This window comes from Ranitomeya variabilis, chromosome 2 (assembly GCF_051348905.1).
Source record: "Ranitomeya variabilis isolate aRanVar5 chromosome 2, aRanVar5.hap1, whole genome shotgun sequence".
NCBI classification, from domain to species: Eukaryota; Metazoa; Chordata; class Amphibia; order Anura; family Dendrobatidae; genus Ranitomeya; species Ranitomeya variabilis.
In genome coordinates this window covers 595746172-595764720 of record NC_135233.1, presented here as the reverse complement: position 1 = coordinate 595764720, position 18549 = coordinate 595746172, and the positions used below count along the sequence as shown (strand labels likewise).

General features: G+C 40.9%; 1 protein-coding gene across 1 annotated transcript in view; it reads left to right on the top strand.

The window, feature by feature from the left end:
- Nucleotides 1–528: 528 nt before the first annotated feature.
- Nucleotides 529–18549, top strand: part of LOC143807172 (serine/threonine-protein kinase Nek11-like) — a 344541-nt gene continuing 326520 nt past the window's right edge. Inside the window, exons 1-2 of the mRNA XM_077288448.1 lie at nucleotides 529–643; nucleotides 3159–3316. Of these exons, the coding sequence (XP_077144563.1) occupies nucleotides 3159–3316 (158 nt within the window). The 5' untranslated portion in view covers nucleotides 529–643. The remainder of the gene's footprint in view (nucleotides 644–3158; nucleotides 3317–18549) is intronic.

Here is an 18549-nt window from a genome sequence, read left to right as displayed (position 1 = left end):
TAGTCTAATGGCAAAAGGAATTGATATTATTATGTTTTATTTAACCTGTATATTTTGGACAATTGACACAAATAAGGTTGAATTGATGGTTCTGTGTCTTTTTCATACCTTTGTAACTCACTATAAACGTTTAATTTTCCAGGAGTATCAACAAAGGAAGAGAAAAAAAAAAAAATTATGTTGCAAATGCAATGCATCCTACAATACATCTCCGGACGTACAACAAACTAATAATGAAAATGATCAATGTCCTTTGTCATGGTAAAGTGAAATTGCTTGGTCACTTGGAGGAAGTAATAAAATATATATCTGTTACCACCAGTATCCAGGGACGACTGTGACCAAGCCAGCGCTCACCTGGGGCGTAATATGATGTACCGGGGTGGTGAACCCTGATGCGCATGTAAGAGATCACAGCAGACGTTGTTTGCTCCTGATTATTGGCCATGTGCCGGGCTATACTGTCTCCTCCTGCTGAATTGTTAGCATTGTTATTCTTTTAGTTGGTTTCTTGCTTGGTAAAGGCATTTTTTTATCAATTCTCCACCCCTTTTGTAGCAATATATGGACTCTTCCCTACCTGCCAGTAATGTCTGCTGCAGTCACCTGCTTCGGGTGTATACCACATGCTCTGCAGTGACAGGTGAGTGATTGCTTATATAATGCATTTAATACTGTAATATACACTGCTCAATATTGAGATTGCAACACCAAGAATGAAAAGTGGTGGAATTAAAGAAATCGCAGGATGGATTCATATGTGAATGATGACAAAATAGCAGCAAAGTTTTCAAAACATTTGTCCAATATGAAGTATGAGCGCCATGTGCAGAATTCTCCGGCTGCTATCAATGAGGTTATTAATGGTCGTCTCAGGAAGGGTCTGCCACATTGAATCCATTTTGGACAAATCATCAAGATCCGATGCTGGCAGCTCCTTTGCTATCGCTGAACAACAATGTCTGGATGGCAGACGCTGTAGCCCATGCTAGCATCTTTAGGTCACGCAGGCTGCTCACAGTAGCAACATCTACATGTAGCCTGGCGTTCTCGTGTTGAAAAACGACTCTCAGGATTCTTTGGAGAAATGGTGACACCACTGGTTTCACAACCAAATCAATGTTAGTTCAACTGGAATGAAGACTATAGAACACATTGGGACATCATTGGTCGCTAATTGCAAAGGAAGCTGCCAGCAGAGGATCTTGATGATTTGTCCAAGAGCACTCAGTGGGGAGAACATTCCTCAGACGACCATTAATAACCTCATTGATAGCAGTCGGGGAGTGTATATGTGGAGATTTCTGCACGTGGCGCTCATACTCCATCCTGATTAAATTGAGATACTTTGAACATTTTGTTACCATTATTTCCAAATCACTAACATGTCTACCCATCCTGTGATATCCATAATCCCATGACTTTTCCTTCTTGGTATTACAATTTCAATGTTGAGGCACAATGCTGTGTGCCTGTTGTGTCGGTACCCTTGTGAAAGCCAGCTTTTGATTTTTGCCAAATACAACATTGCTGTATATTGCACAAGTGATCACATGATCGCAGCTTCAAGTTCCCTAAGGGGACTAACAAATACAGTGAAAATTGAAAAAGAAAAAGTTTTGAAAAATATGAAAAAAAATATATATAAAAGTTCAAATCGCACCCTTTTCCCACATTAAAAATTACAAAATAAAACACACATATTTGGTATTGTTATGTCCATAAAAGTCCAATCTACCAAGATATAAATTATTGCAATTAGTAAATGGAATAATGAGGAAAAAAAATAAAAACGTCACAATTAATTATTTTTGTCAGCCACAACAATAAAAAAATGTAATAAGTATCAAAACTAGCCCAAAATCTTATCAATAAAAACATTGTCTCTGGGCCTAAAAAACAAGCCTTGAGACAGCTCCATATCCCCAAAATTTAAAATGTAAGAGCTCTCGAAAAATAGCGAGACAAATAATTTTTTATTTTGTTTATTTATTTATTTAATTTATTTATTAATTTTTTTATAAATTTCAGAATTTTTTTCAACGCTTATATAAAACAAACACTAAGCTATACATGTTTGGTATCTTCGGAATCGTACTCACCTGTTGTAATTTTTACTGTAAATTTAAAAAAAAAAAATTGCAGAATTGCGCTTTTTTTTTATATTTTGTTTTGCTATTATGACGCACTTGAACTTTCCAGTAAATCACAAGATAAAATGGATTGTGTCAAAAGTACAACTCATCTTAAAAAAAACAAAAAAAAAACACACAAAAAAAACAAACCCTCCTATGGCTATGTGGATGCAAAAAATAAAAAAAGATGCCCCTCTATTCATTCACAGCCTACCAGTAACACCAGGACCATGATATTCCCTGCTTTTCTCCCCACGGATCCGCAGTCAGACTTTATCTGGCGCATGTTTAGTCTTTGATAAAAGCTGTCTCGCAGAGTGACAGTCTCATAAAGAGCCCGATAGAGCCACATGGTCGCCCTCAGACTCGGGGGGCCCAGCTGGGATCTCTATGTGCAATTAATAACGGTATCTCCCCCTGAAAGTGAAGAGCGGCATAGAGCAGGTGTGTGAGACTTCCCGCAGAATTAAAGAATTACTTAAGTCTCCTTTTATTTGTCACACTGGGAATATGGAAGACTGGAAAAAGAAAAAAAAAAAGATCTTCACTGTCTAAACTCCAATGTGAGTGCTTCTAAAAAGCAGGAAAGTCATGCAGTGTTATACATTGTTTAATTGCTGAAGTGGATAGCAGCACCTGAGAACGGCCACTACGGAGCGTACGCAGCTGCGACATTCCGGTTCTACTCATATCGTAGGGAGATGCAAAATGCTGATAGGTGGGGTGCCAGGTGTTGGACCCCCCACTGATCTGATATTAATGACCTAAGGATAGCTCATTAATATGTACTATGTACATTCTATTGATCAAGCTCCATCCTTCTTCCCTATACAGAGAGGAGAGTTTGGGTGGATTTATACTCGCCAGTAATGGCCGTTAAACAAGCACCGATTGGTTACATGTTTTCCTCTAGCCAATTTACACAGACCAACTGTACTGTAATTGCTAATTAATCGTTCTGTGGTGTGTATAGTTTGTCAGTGTTTTCGGCCGCACTTAGTGTTCTTGTGTTGTATTTCACAGATGGATTTAACTATAGACAAAGAAAGGGCAACAATGTGGCAAAGTGGATTTTCTCCTGGATGTCACATAATGAAGCGATATACTGTACACCAGAAGCTGGGTAGCGGATCCTTCGCTACTACATACTTGGTAACTGATTTAAAAGACGGAGAATCTCAGTAAGTACTTACTAAGAAAAACGGTCAGCAACCAGGATTGTAGTACATTTGCAACAAGTCAATTAATTTTATCCATATTTGCATCTTGCAATGATCAACCAGAATTACATCCTGTATTATACCCCAGAGCTACGCTCACTATTCTGCTGGTGCAGTCACTGTGTACATACATTACATTACTGATCCTGAGTTACATCCTGTGTTATACCTCAGAGCTGCACTCACTATTCTGCTGGTGCAGTCACTGTGTACATACATTACATTACTGATCCTGAGTTACATCCTGTATAATACCCCAGAGCTGCACTCACTATTCTGCTGGTGCCGTCACTGTGTACATACATTACTGATCCTGAGTTACATCCTGCATTATACTCCAGAGCTGCACTCACTATTCTGCTGGTGCAGTCACTGTGTACATACATTACATTACTGATCCTTAGTTACATCCTATATTATACTCCAGAGCTGCACTCACTATTCTGCTGGTGCAGTCACTGTGTACATACATTACATTACTGATCCTGAGTTACATCCTGTGTTATACCCCAGAGCTGCACTCACTATTCTGCTGGTGCCGTCACTGTGTACATACATTACTGATCCTGAGTTACATCCTGTATTATACCCCAGAGCTACGCTCACTATTCTGCTGGTGCAGTCACTGTGTACATACATTACTGATCCTGAGTTACATCCTGTATAATACTCCAGAGCTGCACTCACTATTCTGCTGGTGCAGTCACTGTGTACATACATTACTGATCCTGAGTAACATCTTGTATTATACCCCAGAGCTGCACTCAATATTCTGCTGGTGCAGTCACTGTGTACATACATTACATTACTGATCCTGAGTTACATCCTGTATTATACCCCAGAGCTGCACTCACTATTCTGCTGGTGCCGTCACTGTGTACATACATTACTGATCCTGAGTTACATCCTGCATTATACCCCAGAGCTGCACTCACTATTCTGCTGGTGCAGTCACTGTGTACATACATTACATTACTGATCCTTAGTTACATCCTATATTATACTCCAGAGCTGCACTCACTATTCTGCTGGTGCAGTCACTGTGTACATACATTACATTACTGATCCTGAGTTACATCCTGTGTTATACCCCAGAGCTGCACTCACTATTCTGCTGGTGCAGTCACTGTGTACATACATTACATTACTGATCCTGAGTTACATCCTGTATTATACTCCAGAGCTGCACTCACTATTCTGCTGGTGCAGTCACTGTGTACATACATTACTGATCCTGAGTTACATCCTGTATTATACTCCAGAGCTGCACTCACTATTCTGCTGGTGGAGTTACTGTGTACATACATTACATTACTGATCCTGAGTTACATCCTGCATTATACTCCAGAGCTGCACTCACTATTCTGCTGGTGCAGTCACTGTGTATATACATTACATTACTAATCCTGAGTTACATCCTGTATTATACCCCAGAGCTGCACTCACTATTCTGCTGGTGCAGTCACTGTGTACATACATTACATTACTGATCCTGAGTTACATCCTGTATTATACTCCAGAGCTGCACTCACTATTCTGCTGGTGCAGTCACTGCGTACATACATTACATTACTGATCCTGAGTTACATCCTGTATTATACCCCGAAACAGCTGTCTGTGGATGGATACCATGTTTTGGCATAGGTGGTTTTCCTTTATTGGATGCTGCCCTTCCCGTGGTTGTTCCTTCCCGGTGAAAGACCTGGCTATTCATTGCTTGCGTTGAGAAACACGTGATGGTGTCTCCACAGCTTTTCTACATGCATTTGCATATTTTCCATAAGGGATGGGGGCAGTGTTCTGGATCACTGTGTTGAGAAACACGTGATGGTGTCTCCGCGGTGTTGGATGTTTTGATCTCCCCGAGGTCATTCATCCTTATGTTCACATCCTGTATTATGACCCAGAGCTGCACTCACTATTCTGCTGGTGCAGTCACTGTGTACATACATTACATTACTGATCCTGAGTAATATCCTGTATTATACCCCATAGCTGCACTCACTATTCTGCTGGTGCAGTCACTGTGTACATACATTACTGATCCTGAGTTACATCCTGTATTATACCCCAGAGCTGCACTCACTATTCTGCTGGTGCAGTCACTGTGTACATACATTACATTACTGATCCTGAGTTACATCCTGTATTATGCCCCAGAGCTGCACTCACTATTCTGCTGGTGCAGTCACTGTGTACATACATTACATTACTGATCCTGAGTTACATCCTGTATTATACCCCAGAGCTGCACTCACTATTCTGCTGGTGCAGTCACTGTGTACATACATTACATTACTGATCCTTAGTTACATCCTATATTATACTCCAGAGCTGCACTCACTAATCTGCTGGTGCAGTCACTGTGTACATACATTACATTACTGATCCTGACTTACATCCTGTGTTATACCCCAGAGCTGCACTCACTATTCTGCTGGTGCAGTCACTGTGTACATACATTACTGATCCTGATTTACATCCTGCATTATACTCCAGAGCTGCACTCACTATTCTGCTGGTGCAGTCACTGTGTACATACATTACGTTACTGATCCTGAGTTACATCCTGTATTATACTCCAGAGCTGCACTCACTATTCTGCTGGTGCAGTCACTGTGTACATAGATTACATTACTGATCCTGAGTTACATCCTGTATTATACTCCAGAGCTGCACTCACTATTCTGCTGGTGGAGTTACTGTGTACATACATTACATTACTGATCCTGAGTTACATCCTGCATTATACTCCAGAGCTGCACTCACTATTCTGCTGGTGCAGTCACTGTGTACAAACATTACATTACTGATCCTGAGTTACATCCTGTATTATACTCCAGAGCTGCACTCACTATTCTCCTGGTGCAGTCACTGTGTACATACATTACTGATCCTGAGTTACATCCTGCATTATACTCCAGAGCTGCGCTCACTATTCTCCTGGTGCAGTCACTGTGTACCTACATTACATTACTGATCCTGAGTTACATCCTGTATTATGCCCCAGAGCTGCACTCACTATTCTGCTGGTGCAGTCACTGTGTACATACATTACATTACTGATCCTGAGTTACATCCTGTATTATACCCCAGAGCTGCACTCACTATTCTGCTGGTGCAGTCACTGTGTACATACATTACATTACTGATCCTGAGTTACATCCTGTATTATACCCCAGAGCTGCACTCACTATTCTGCTGGTGCAGTCACTGTGTACACACATTACATTACTGATCCTGAGTTACATCCTGTATTATACCTCAGAGCTGCACTCACTATTCTGCTGGTGCAGTCACTGTGTACATACATTACATTACTGATCCTGAGTTACATCCTGTATTATACCCCAGAGCTGCACTCACTATTCTGCTGGTGCAGTCACTGTGTACACACATTACATTACTGATCCTGAGTTACATCCTGTATTATACCTCAGAGCTGCACTCACTATTCTGCTGGTGCAGTCACTGTGTACATACATTACATTACTGATCCTGAATTATACCCCAGAGCTGCACTCACTATTCTGCTGGTGCAGTCACTGTGTACATACATTACATTACTGATCCTGAGTTACATCCTGTATTATACCTCAGAGCTGCACTCACTATTCTGCTGGTGCAGTCACTGTGTACATACATTACATTACTGATCCTGAGTTACATCCTGTATTATACCCCAGAGCTGCACTCACTATTCTGCTGGTGCAGTCACTGTGTACACACATTACATTACTGATCCTGAGTTACATCCTGTATTATACCTCAGAGCTGCACTCACTATTCTGCTGGTGCAGTCACTGTGTACATACATTACATTACTGATCCTGAGTTACATCCTGTATTATACCCCAGAGCTGCACTCACTATTCTGCTGGTGCAGTCACTGTGTACACAGATTACATTACTGATCCTGAGTTACATCCTGTATTATACCTCAGAGCTGCACTCACTATTCTGCTGGTGCAGTCACTGTGTACATACATTACATTACTGATCCTGAGTTACATCCTGTATTATACCCCAGAGCTGCACTCACTATTCTGCTGGTGCAGTCACTGTGTACATACATTACATTACTGATCCTGAGTTACATCCTGTATTATACCCCAGAGCTGCACTCACTATTCTGCTGGTGCAGTCACTGTGTACACACATTACATTACTGATCCTGAGTTACATCCTGTATTATACCTCAGAGCTGCACTCACTATTCTGCTGGTGCAGTCACTGTGTACATACATTACATTACTGATCCTGAGTTACATCCTGTATTATACCCCAGAGCTGCACTCACTATTCTGCTGGTGCAGTCACTGTGTACATACATTACATTACTGATCCTGAGTTACATCCTGTATTATACCCCAGAGCTGCACTCACTATTCTGCTGGTGCAGTCACTGTGTACACACATTACATTACTGATCCTGAGTTACATCCTGTATTATACCTCAGAGCTGCACTCACTATTCTGCTGGTGCAGTCACTGTGTACATACATTACATTACTGATCCTGAGTTACATCCTGTATTATACCCCAGAGCTGCACTCACTATTCTGCTGGTGCAGTCACTGTGTACATACATTACATTACTGATCCTGAGTTACATCCTGTATTATACCTCAGAGCTGCACTCACTATTCTGCTGGTGCAGTCACTGTGTACATACATTACATTACTGATCCTGAGTTACATCCTGTATTATACCCCAGAGCTGCACTCACTATTCTGCTGGTGCAGTCACTGTGTACACACATTACATTACTGATCCTGAGTTACATCCTGTATTATACCTCAGAGCTGCACTCACTATTCTGCTGGTGCAGTCACTGTGTACATACATTACATTACTGATCCTGAGTTACATCCTGTATTATACCCCAGAGCTGCACTCACTATTCTGCTGGTGCAGTCACTGTGTACACAGATTACATTACTGATCCTGAGTTACATCCTGTATTATACCTCAGAGCTGCACTCACTATTCTGCTGGTGCAGTCACTGTGTACATACATTACATTACTGATCCTGAGTTACATCCTGTATTATACCCCAGAGCTGCACTCACTATTCTTCTGATGCAGTCACTGTGTACATACATTACATTACTTTTTTCTTTATTGGGTACTACTCCCAGGGTGACTCCCACGGCTTCCCAGATGCCCCCTTACTCATGGGTAAGCATGCGGATATAATTGCAGTCGTTCTGGGCTCATGATGGGTATGTTACCTATATATGTAATGACGCTGTCCTGATGGGTTTAGCCATTGAACTCTGCGTGGTATCACCATAATCATGCCTATACCTTGATGGGATACACTTCATCTCCCACTCCTTCCCCATTTATCGCTATGTTTCCCCTTGTACCTCCTGTTTCTGGGTCTTTCTTGTAATTTGTATATTTATTTATTTGTTTATATGATTTGTTTCAATAAAATAACCTTTTTATCATGATCGGTGGGCCATTGAGTATGCTCCATTTTTTGGTGCATATTATATTAGACTGTTAGAAGTTTCTGCTGTGGAATAACGGGGTGTGTTTTTCTTTCCCTGTACATATAATGAGACTACCGCCATATGGTCTCTCTAAAGAGCATCCAGTTACGCTTACAGGCGACGTGTTTGGTTTCCATGGGGTCTCCTTGTTTTTCTCCCAGAGCTGACACCTCTGTTAATTGTTGTTGGAAAGCATCAAACTTACATAAGAAGATGAGAACCAGCGAGGCAGACATGCAGAAACAAGACACAAAATGAAAATCTCCGCTCACAATTAGATTACCATGAGTCACGGATTTTATGTTAATGAACATTATTATGATAAACGTTCATACACGGGGTCTACATGGTATGGATGTAAAATACAGGTTCTATCCAGGAGATACGTATATCGTTTCATTAATCTGGGACGGCACAATAAATAAAATAACTATACAGTGCCCCTATAACAGAATAAATCACCGTGTGTGTAAACAGGTGCTTGGGATGCAATAGCGCAGACGATGAGGACTCAGCGGTAACCTAACCAGCGATTATTTATTAATATCACACAGCAATTTGAATGATTCGGATACAAAATTAAACAAGATTAGCAGATTATTAGAGAGTGCAATACAATGTTTTACAATTTAAATTCAAGTTTCCTGTGCGGATAGAACAGCGGTAAAATTTTGAAAATTTGGCCAAAATTTTACAATTTTCAAACTTTTAATCTTTGTACCCTTAAATTAGTTATGTCACTCAACATAGGTCATAAATAACATTTCCCACATGTCTACTTTACATCATTACAATTTTTGAAACATAATGTTTTTTTGTTACGAAGTTAGAAGGGTTAAAAGTTGACCATCGATTTCTAATTTTTCCATAAAAATTAACAAAACCATTTTTTTAGGGACCACATCACATTTGCAGTGACTTTGAGGGGTCTATATGACAAAAAATACCCAAAAGTGACACCATTCTAAAATCTGCACCCCTCAATGTGCTCAAAACCACATTAAAGAAGTTTATTAACTCTTCAGGTGCTTCACAGGAATTAATGGAATGTGGAAGGAAAGAATGAACATTTAACTTTTTTCCCCACAATAATGTTACTTTAATGTTACTCCTGAGCGTGCCAATATGTGGTGGAAAACTACTGTTTGGGCGCACAACAGGGCTCAGAAGGGAAGGAGCAACTTTTGGGTTTTGGAATGCAAAATTGGCTGGAATCGATAGTGGACCCAATGTCGCGTTTGGAGGGTAATGTGGTAATTAACCCTAAGGTAACTTTAGTAACTGTAATATTGTACTGCTCATATCGAAGTATAATGTATTTTCCCACTAAGTGGTGCTGTATGTATGAACCAAATATCTGTGTAGTTCTGGATACTGTCCAGATGGTGGCAGCAGCGGGATGTGCTGTTGGATCCTTCTATGAGTCTCTGATTGGAAGGATAAATTAGGGAACATCCAATTTTTTACTTGCACATTGTTTTAGTCTAATTACCGTCAAGATACTCAGCCGAATTATGCATATCATTACAGTGTGTGTGAGAGAGAAAGAATAGAGGAAATCAGATTTTTGTTTTCACAATGATTGGCTCTTTCAAGTCCCTGATTGGCTCATTTGCAACTAACCTATTTTTCTATCCTAAAGTTTAGCTGCATTTCCCCCCAAAATCCCTCTTGAAAAGTTTTTGGGAAGTGGTAAATGTTGACAGCAGCACATGGTTTTGACTGGCTCTCAGTGTGCCGCCATATAGTGCTATAGTGTGGGCCAGCAGATCAATGGGTCCATGTAACAGTCTGTGCAGAGCCGTAATGGGGCCATGTGTATGACGAATATTAGTAGGAAATAAAGGCAAAGGCAGTTCACACGGAAGTGCAATAAGTGTATTATTAGCCCATCGATGAGTCACTTCTTATGGTACGGTGATGACGTCATTAATTAACGCTATTAATTAACACTGAGATTAAGAAGATGTGTCAGAAAAGGGAATGCAGGAAGAATAGGTGTGAATGAGGAAGAAAATACCGCGACAGTGGTAGCACCTGGCCTAAGGGAAGGCGTAGAAACATATAGATCTCTGAGAAACCTGGAGAAATAGGATTTATCATTTATCACTTACAGAGATGTTTTTTCCAAGTACATGAGACCCGATTTTAAAGGTGTTTTTTGCAAGAATTCTGTAGAAAAAACACCTTGAAATGCAAATTCATCAAAATTTATATCAGGAATGTACTCCAGTCACTAACTGGAGTAAGATTTCTGGCAGAGGTGCACTGTAATTATAATCTTACTCCAGCGGTGTCTTCTTTACAAGGCACAGTGCCATTCCTAATAAATTGGGCCTATAAGTTTTGCACGCCTAAAGATTCCTAAAAAGACGTAGGTGCTCTGACACTTAAGCTACTGCAATGCCCTGCACATGGGAAAAGTGAAATAGCTCATCAGATGAACTATACTATGTTTCTAATTGGAGGCATTTCCTACTATTATTATTATTAAATCTAAGGTGGATCCAAGAAGGTTCTGTAAAAATCTGGAAGTCCGCAATTATACAATACAAAGGTCATGGATTTTCCATTGCAGCACAGAGGAATTAATTCACCATAGCTGGAGATCGGAGGATTGTCTGTCATTGCTACATGACCGCACTTGTCCAATTTTCCCCTTCTGCGGGAGGCTTCAGAACATGGACTTGTGACCTGAGCGTTATTCTAGTCTTCCGGGGCGAGTTCGCCAAGATGCATCTAATCCCTGGCAGAGGGACTCCTTATCTGTCTTCCTGCTACATTTTCGGTATATAAAATACACCTTATGGAGTATTAAAATATATACAAAATAAATAATAAATTGATATTTCATGCAAGACATCGGGCGAGGATTAAATCTCCGTCGGTGTCCCGAGCAACCCCAACTAGCTTAATGTAATTTATTCCCTCTGGTTTCAGCGAAATCCTCTTTACTCCTATTTCAGTCTGAGCTGTTTTCTGCAGCACTGGGAGATAGAGCCACCCTGCCTCGCCGGCTCTGGGACTTTGTCCTGCTTGAATTACCTCCACCATAATTGGGATGATGCTAGTTTTTTAGCAGAGAAATGTGAAGCTTCCCCTGTATAATTTAGTGTATTCTGCAGTTGATAGCTTCATAGACATTTAAAGGGACCTGTCACTGAGATAAACCTCCTAAAGTGGCCCTATCGGTTCTAAGAAAAGCATCAAGAGTGACAGTAGTGGAATTCCAAGACTTTTCTCGTATATATATATTATATATATGTCACCACTAGCAAATCTGATGATTTCCCTCAAAATCTGGTTAGAGTCTCTTCTCGGAGATGTGCCATCTTTGAGGGGGGAGCTGATTGTTTAAAACATCTGAATAGCAAAGTACAAGTTTGGTTCATAGAATCTAATAGACAAATGGATTTACTTATTTTACCCATAAATTCACCAAGAGAGAATCACAAACGTGGTGAATTAATTTACCAATGCATCTCAATGGGCAGGCTATCAGCAAATTGCAAATCAGACGGCAATTATCTTTACCTCTCGATAGGAGTTTGAACTTTACTTAATCCAATTTTTTTTTTCATTTATCAGCCATGTAATAAGATGTCCTTGTCTGTTCTTGCAGTCCATAAAAAGGAAAAGTATACAGCTGCTTGAAAAAGGTTAATCTACGAGAGGAGGACATAGCTGCTTGTAAAGGGTTAAGCTCCAAAATAAGGAGTTAACTGCATGTAAAGGATTAATCTAAAGATTTAATATCAGTTTGTCAGTTCAGAAGTCTGTGCTCCACAATACACAGCAATCCTTCTTACATATCTTTTTTTCTAACTTACGGTACATCAAACATCATGCAAGATAACAGCACAGATCTCCCCTGTGTTTACATGCTGCACACTGTCAGTCTTCCTACATACAGTGGTTTCTCCCAGATCAGAAATGGGAAGTCTCACATACTGTAGCTATCAAATAATAAAAGGAACGGTAGGAGAAATCAGCGAAAAATAGGGTGTTATCTAGTAGACAAATTCGGGTTATACTCAGATTAAAATAACATGATATATCCGGTATAAGCAGGTATCAGCTGCAGCAGATCCACCGGTCAGCCAGTGACCATTTGAACATCATAAGAAAGGATTTTTGTGGTTTCTGGTGGTAGCTCCTATCTAGTTAGCTGCTTCATCTGAAGGGAAAAATTTGTGGAATATGAATCCGAAGCTCCCATACCAGCCACCAAAATTTTTTTGTTTGTTTTTTTATCACAAGAGATTGAATCACACAATAATGTTTAATAGTTTATTATAATTCAAATTACCGTAATTTTCATTGCAATTCTCCTTTATAAAATGCTGGATCAAATACCTTTTTTTTAAATAAAATAAATCTCAACACTTTATCATGCATCATTCAGGAAAATTTAATTTTTAGCTCCACATTTTAATAAATATTTTTTTTTATTGCTTTCTTCACATATTAATAAAGAGATTTTTAGAAAATTAAGCTTTCTATCTATGGGAACATAAAAATGTATTAAAAAATCTATATTTTTACACCAAAAAATGATCTCATAGAATAAATTATTCACATTCCACAAATTTTTCCCTTTAAACCATTTAAAAAATGGTGAAGGAGACGATTTGGAAGGATGACTATGTAGAGATATTTTCCCTCCTTCTGTTGGAGAAATTTAACCTTGATAAGGGAAAAAAGAGGAGAGTAGTTCACACGTAGCAGAATTGCAGCGGAAATTTCCGCAGCAATTCTGCGCCTCCTGCCGCGGGTATATCGCATGCAGAATTTGCATGCATATACCCGCAGAAAACTAGCGTTTTGCAAGCATAATTAGCTTGCAGAGTGCTAGCGTTTTCCAAGCGATCTGTAGCATCGCTTGGAAAACTGTTTGACAGGTTGGTCACACTTGTCAAACATAGTGTTTGACAAGTGTGACCAACTTTTTACTATAGATGCAGCCTATGCAGCATCTATAGTAAAAGATAGAATGTTAAAAATAATAAAAAAAATAAAAAAAAAGGTTATACTCACATCAGCGGCTTCCGTTCCTAATGCTGTGTGTTCAGGACCTTCCATTGACGTAGCGGTCACGTGACCATCGCGGTCACGTGACCGTCGCGGTCATGTGACCGCGACGTCATCGCAGGTCCTTCACACACACCTCGGAAGCCTCTGAGAAGGTCGGGCCGCCAGAAGGTGAGTATATCGCTATTTTTTATTTTAATTCTTTTTTTTTACCACTTATATGGTGCCCAGTCCGTGGAGGAGAGTCTCCTCTCCTCCACCCTGGGTACCAACTGCACTTGATCTGCTTGCTTCCCGCATGGTGTGCACAGCCCCGTGCGGGAAGTAAGCAGATCAATGCACTCCTATGGGTGCAGAATCGCCCCGATTCCGCAATTTTAATGAACATGCTGCGTTTTTTTCTGGATTGCGATTCCGCTCAGGAAAAAGATGCAGCATGTGCACAAAAAATGCGGATTGCAATCTGTTACATAGGATGCTTAATGTTAGCGTTTTTTCGCGTTTTTATAGCGAAAAACCGCGAAAAAAATGCAAAAAATCTGCTACGTGTGCACACAGCCTAAAAAGGAGAGGAAGAAAAGCATGCGTGGAGGCTTATTCCTCAGGCTTTTGTTATTGGTTACAGGCTTTCGCCATTTTAGCTGGTGTTATACAGTAGGTGAAAAGACACCAGAGTTGCCCATAGGATTTACAACGGGCAAACTTAGCTGAAATACGATGAGCAATTTCCGCAGAGGGCAGTGCAGTCTAGTATTCATTTCAGTTAGTCCTTTCCAGGGTAGTCCGCGGTCTCCAGCCACCGTGGGACAGTGGGGGTTGCGGCCCACACTTGGTCCACAGGTAATAAGATAGGCTTACAGTATGCTGGCAGTTTAATGAAGGCCTATGCAAGTTCGGGGGGGACGACAGTAAATTCAAGCACCAGTGTTAGACATGCAACAATGAACTCCACAGAGCGGCTTGTTGCTTTAAAAAAGGGAGAGTTAGGCCTTGGGGAGGGGATTCTGCAAAAGGGGAGGAGTCCATTGAGACTTCCTGCGATGGCTTTTTATCTAAGTAAAACAGGATAAGGTGGTGTTGTTGTAGGAGGTTTTTCTTTTTCGTTTTAAGATTCCCTCATCATCATTTGATGTCCCTTTTTGCTTAAAAAAATTAAAATATGCCTAACAGCACCCCTCGGTTGTAAATCAAAACCTTGTGGTAGAAGTTCATTGTGGGCTTATGGCTGGTGCTTTTCAATTTCCTCCCTTACATTACTAGTTGGTACCACCACCAGTGGTGAAACTAAGAATGAGCCAAATAAATTTCGGCTCTTCAACAGTTGTCTGCCCCAAAAAGGTTTTTCGGTAAATGACGGCATAGTTACGGAGCTTTGCTCCATGGTTTATACTTCACTTGATGCCGTGGTTAGTTAGGTGAGGACTTACAGAAAAGGGGTGCCGCTAGAGAAGATGGATATCGAGTCCGCTTTCCGAATGATGCTGATGCACCCCTTTAGTCTATATTTGTTGGGTTGTTTTTGGGAAGGCTCATATTTCGTAGAGAGATGCCTCCCAATGGGTGGCTCGATTTCATGCTTCCTGTTTGTAGCTTTTAGTTCATTTCTGGAATGGGTAGCTTGTGATGTAGCCAGGATATTGTCTGTCATTCACTATTTAGATTATTTTTTGTGAATTGGTCCTCCCGATACCCCAGTTTGCCAGTTGCTACTGAAATTAATGGAATGAGTAGCTCATCGTTTTGGAATCCCTTTGGTTCAGGAGAAAACTGAGTGTTCCACCACTTGTCTTAGTTTTTTGGGAATTATCATCAATACGGTAAGGATGGAGTGTAGATTGCCAGAAGAAAAAATTACAGCACTGTGCGCAGAAGTTCACAACGCAAATCAGCTTAAGAAAATACAATTGTGGGACCTCTAATCACCGCTTGTAAAGCTCAATTTTGCCTGCAGAATGCCTATGTTAGCTGTGGCTATGGCAAAGGTTTTGTCTCCTTGGCACTACATTTGGTTAATGAGGAAACTTGGGGATGATTTGATAGTTTGGAAAGGTTTTCTGTACAAGTATAATGGCCGGTCACTAATGATAACTGGGATTGTAAAGAATTTAGATTGCGAACTGTTTACTGACAAAAAAGTCAGGTTTCATTGTGATAACATGTCAGTTGTGATGGTCATCAATAATTTATCCACATCCTCTCCGCCTGTGGTTCGTTTGCTATGTCACTTTGTTTTGCATTTTATTAGATTTAACTCTTGGTGGTGGCGGTTCACATGCCGGGGGTTGAGAATTCAATTGCTGATTCCCTTTCTCGATTATAGTGTGAGCGGTTTCAGACCTTGGCGCCAGGAGCAGAGTCTGCAGGCTGCAAGTGGTCCGTGGAGCTTTGGGAATTGGTGCTCGAGCATCAGGATCATTGATTAGGGCTTCCCTTCCAGACAATACACCGAGGGCATATGAAACAGCCTGGAAAGAGTGGGAGTTTTGGATTCAGCAGCTGAGAGTTTCTGGGGTAGAAGAAGTCTATGTAGATGCGCTGCTTTATTGGTTGAGCCACGTGTCAAAGAAAGGGTGGTTAATTTCTAAGGTAGATAATTTTTTGGCAGGGGTAGCATTTGGTTGGAAAATTATGCGCAGGACAGACATCACAAAGAATTTACTGGTGTCACAGGCATTAAAAGGTTTGAGGAAGGGACACACAAGTACTGATACTTGCACACCAATCTCATTGAATTTATTGGTGGAATTTGGAGGAAGGCTGGGGCAAGTGTGCAGCTCCCCTTTTAAAGAGTTGTTATTTCAACTGGCTTTATCATGGGTTTTCTTTTTGGCTATGAGAGTAGGCAAATTGGTGGCTAGGGGTACAAGGTATGAGCTGGCGACAGGTACTGCTGGAGTTCCACCATTTCGTGAGGCTGGATCATTCCCCCGCAAGTGCCTCTGGACATCATATCCAAGTGACTATTCTGGGCCACAGACCTCGGTCTGCACAGGGTTTTGTGCAAGACTACTGGAGAGTCCTCATGCTTCGTGTACCCATTGCAGCTTGCACCTGAACTTCCACTTAAACCGCCCTCTCTCTCTTCCTTAGACTCATAATCAGAAAGTGTTTTCGCTTTTTGTTTCCTCAATCCCCTCCCCACCCTGGGCTTTTCCCAAGCTCACCATGTTTCACTGTGGAGATGGTATTCTTGAGGTGATGAGCCTTGTTGGTTTGGAGCCAGATATAGCGTTACCTTGATGTCCAAAATGTTCAATTTTGGTCTCATCTGACCACAGCACCTTCCTCCATTCAGTTGGGGAGTCTCCAACATGTCTTTTGGAAAACTTAAAATGAGCCTTACCATTTTTGTTTAAGTTTAGTTTTTTTTTCTGACCACTTTTCTACAAAGGCCACCTCTATGGAGTGTACAGCTTATTGTGGTCGTATGGACAAATACTCCAGTCTGTGTTTGGGAACTCTACCTCCTCCAGGGTTACCATTGGGCTCTGTGCTGCCTCTCTAATTAATGTCTGCCTTGCCTGGGCTGAGAGTTTTGGTGGGCGGCCCTCTCTTGGCAGGTTTGTTGTGGTACTATGTTCATTCCAATGGATTATGGTGCTCCGGGGATCATCAGATATTGGGATTTTTTTTTGCAATCCAACCCTGACTTGTTCTTCTCAACAACTTTGTCCCTGACTTGTTTGGAGATCTCCATGGTCTTCATGGTGGTGTTTGGAGATCTCCTTGGTCTTCACGGTGTTTGGTTAGTGGTGCCTCTTCTTAATGGTGTTGCAGTCTCTGTGGCCTTTTGGGAAAGTTAAAAAGAGTATATACTGACAGACATGTGACACTTAGATTACACACAGGAGGAAGCCCTGTCACTAAACATGGGACGTATGAAGGCAATTACTTGAACCAGAAATATTAAGGGGCTTAATCGCAAAAGGGATGAATACATATGCACATGCCAATTTTTAGCTATTTGATCCCATAAATGTAATGAATTCCTTTATGTTTCTCTCTTCACTAACTTAGACTATTTAGTGCTGATGCATCACACACACAAAACGGATTACAAAAATATTTAAACACAGGATGTAATGTAACAAAATAGGTAAAAAGCCAAAGGGGGTGAATACTTTCGCAATACACTGTACATTATAATCGCATGTCTAAACTGTTGTTTTTCAGGTAAACAGGCTTGTGACCGTCCTGGTCACCCCCTTACATTTTGAGGGGTCAAGTAATGCTCGCTGTGGTGGTAGGGAGGGGGCTCTTGGAGTTGGTGACAAAAATTGTAGTGGGGGAGCAGTTGTACATTGTGTAGATGGTAACCTCCTATTGGTTTTGGAATTATGGTAATTGCCTGGTGGATTTTTTGCTCTTCAGGGTGGGGTCCCTGGGAGTCGGTGGTATGGAAATGGTTTTCCAGCAATTGAGATGCTCCTGAGCCTGTGGTTACAGCTGGGGGTAATGCTGGATGGTTATTATGTATTTGCTTCCGCCTGATTTTGGAGCTCCAAGAACCTCCTGACCACAAGTCATTTATTATCTGTTATGTTTTGGTTATACTAAAAGCCGATATGGCCAATTGAATCCAAAAGTGGTTGTGTATCTGCTTTTTTAGAGTAATCCAGAAAAATAGGGCGATGGGGGAGATGGAAAGCTTAAGGAGTCA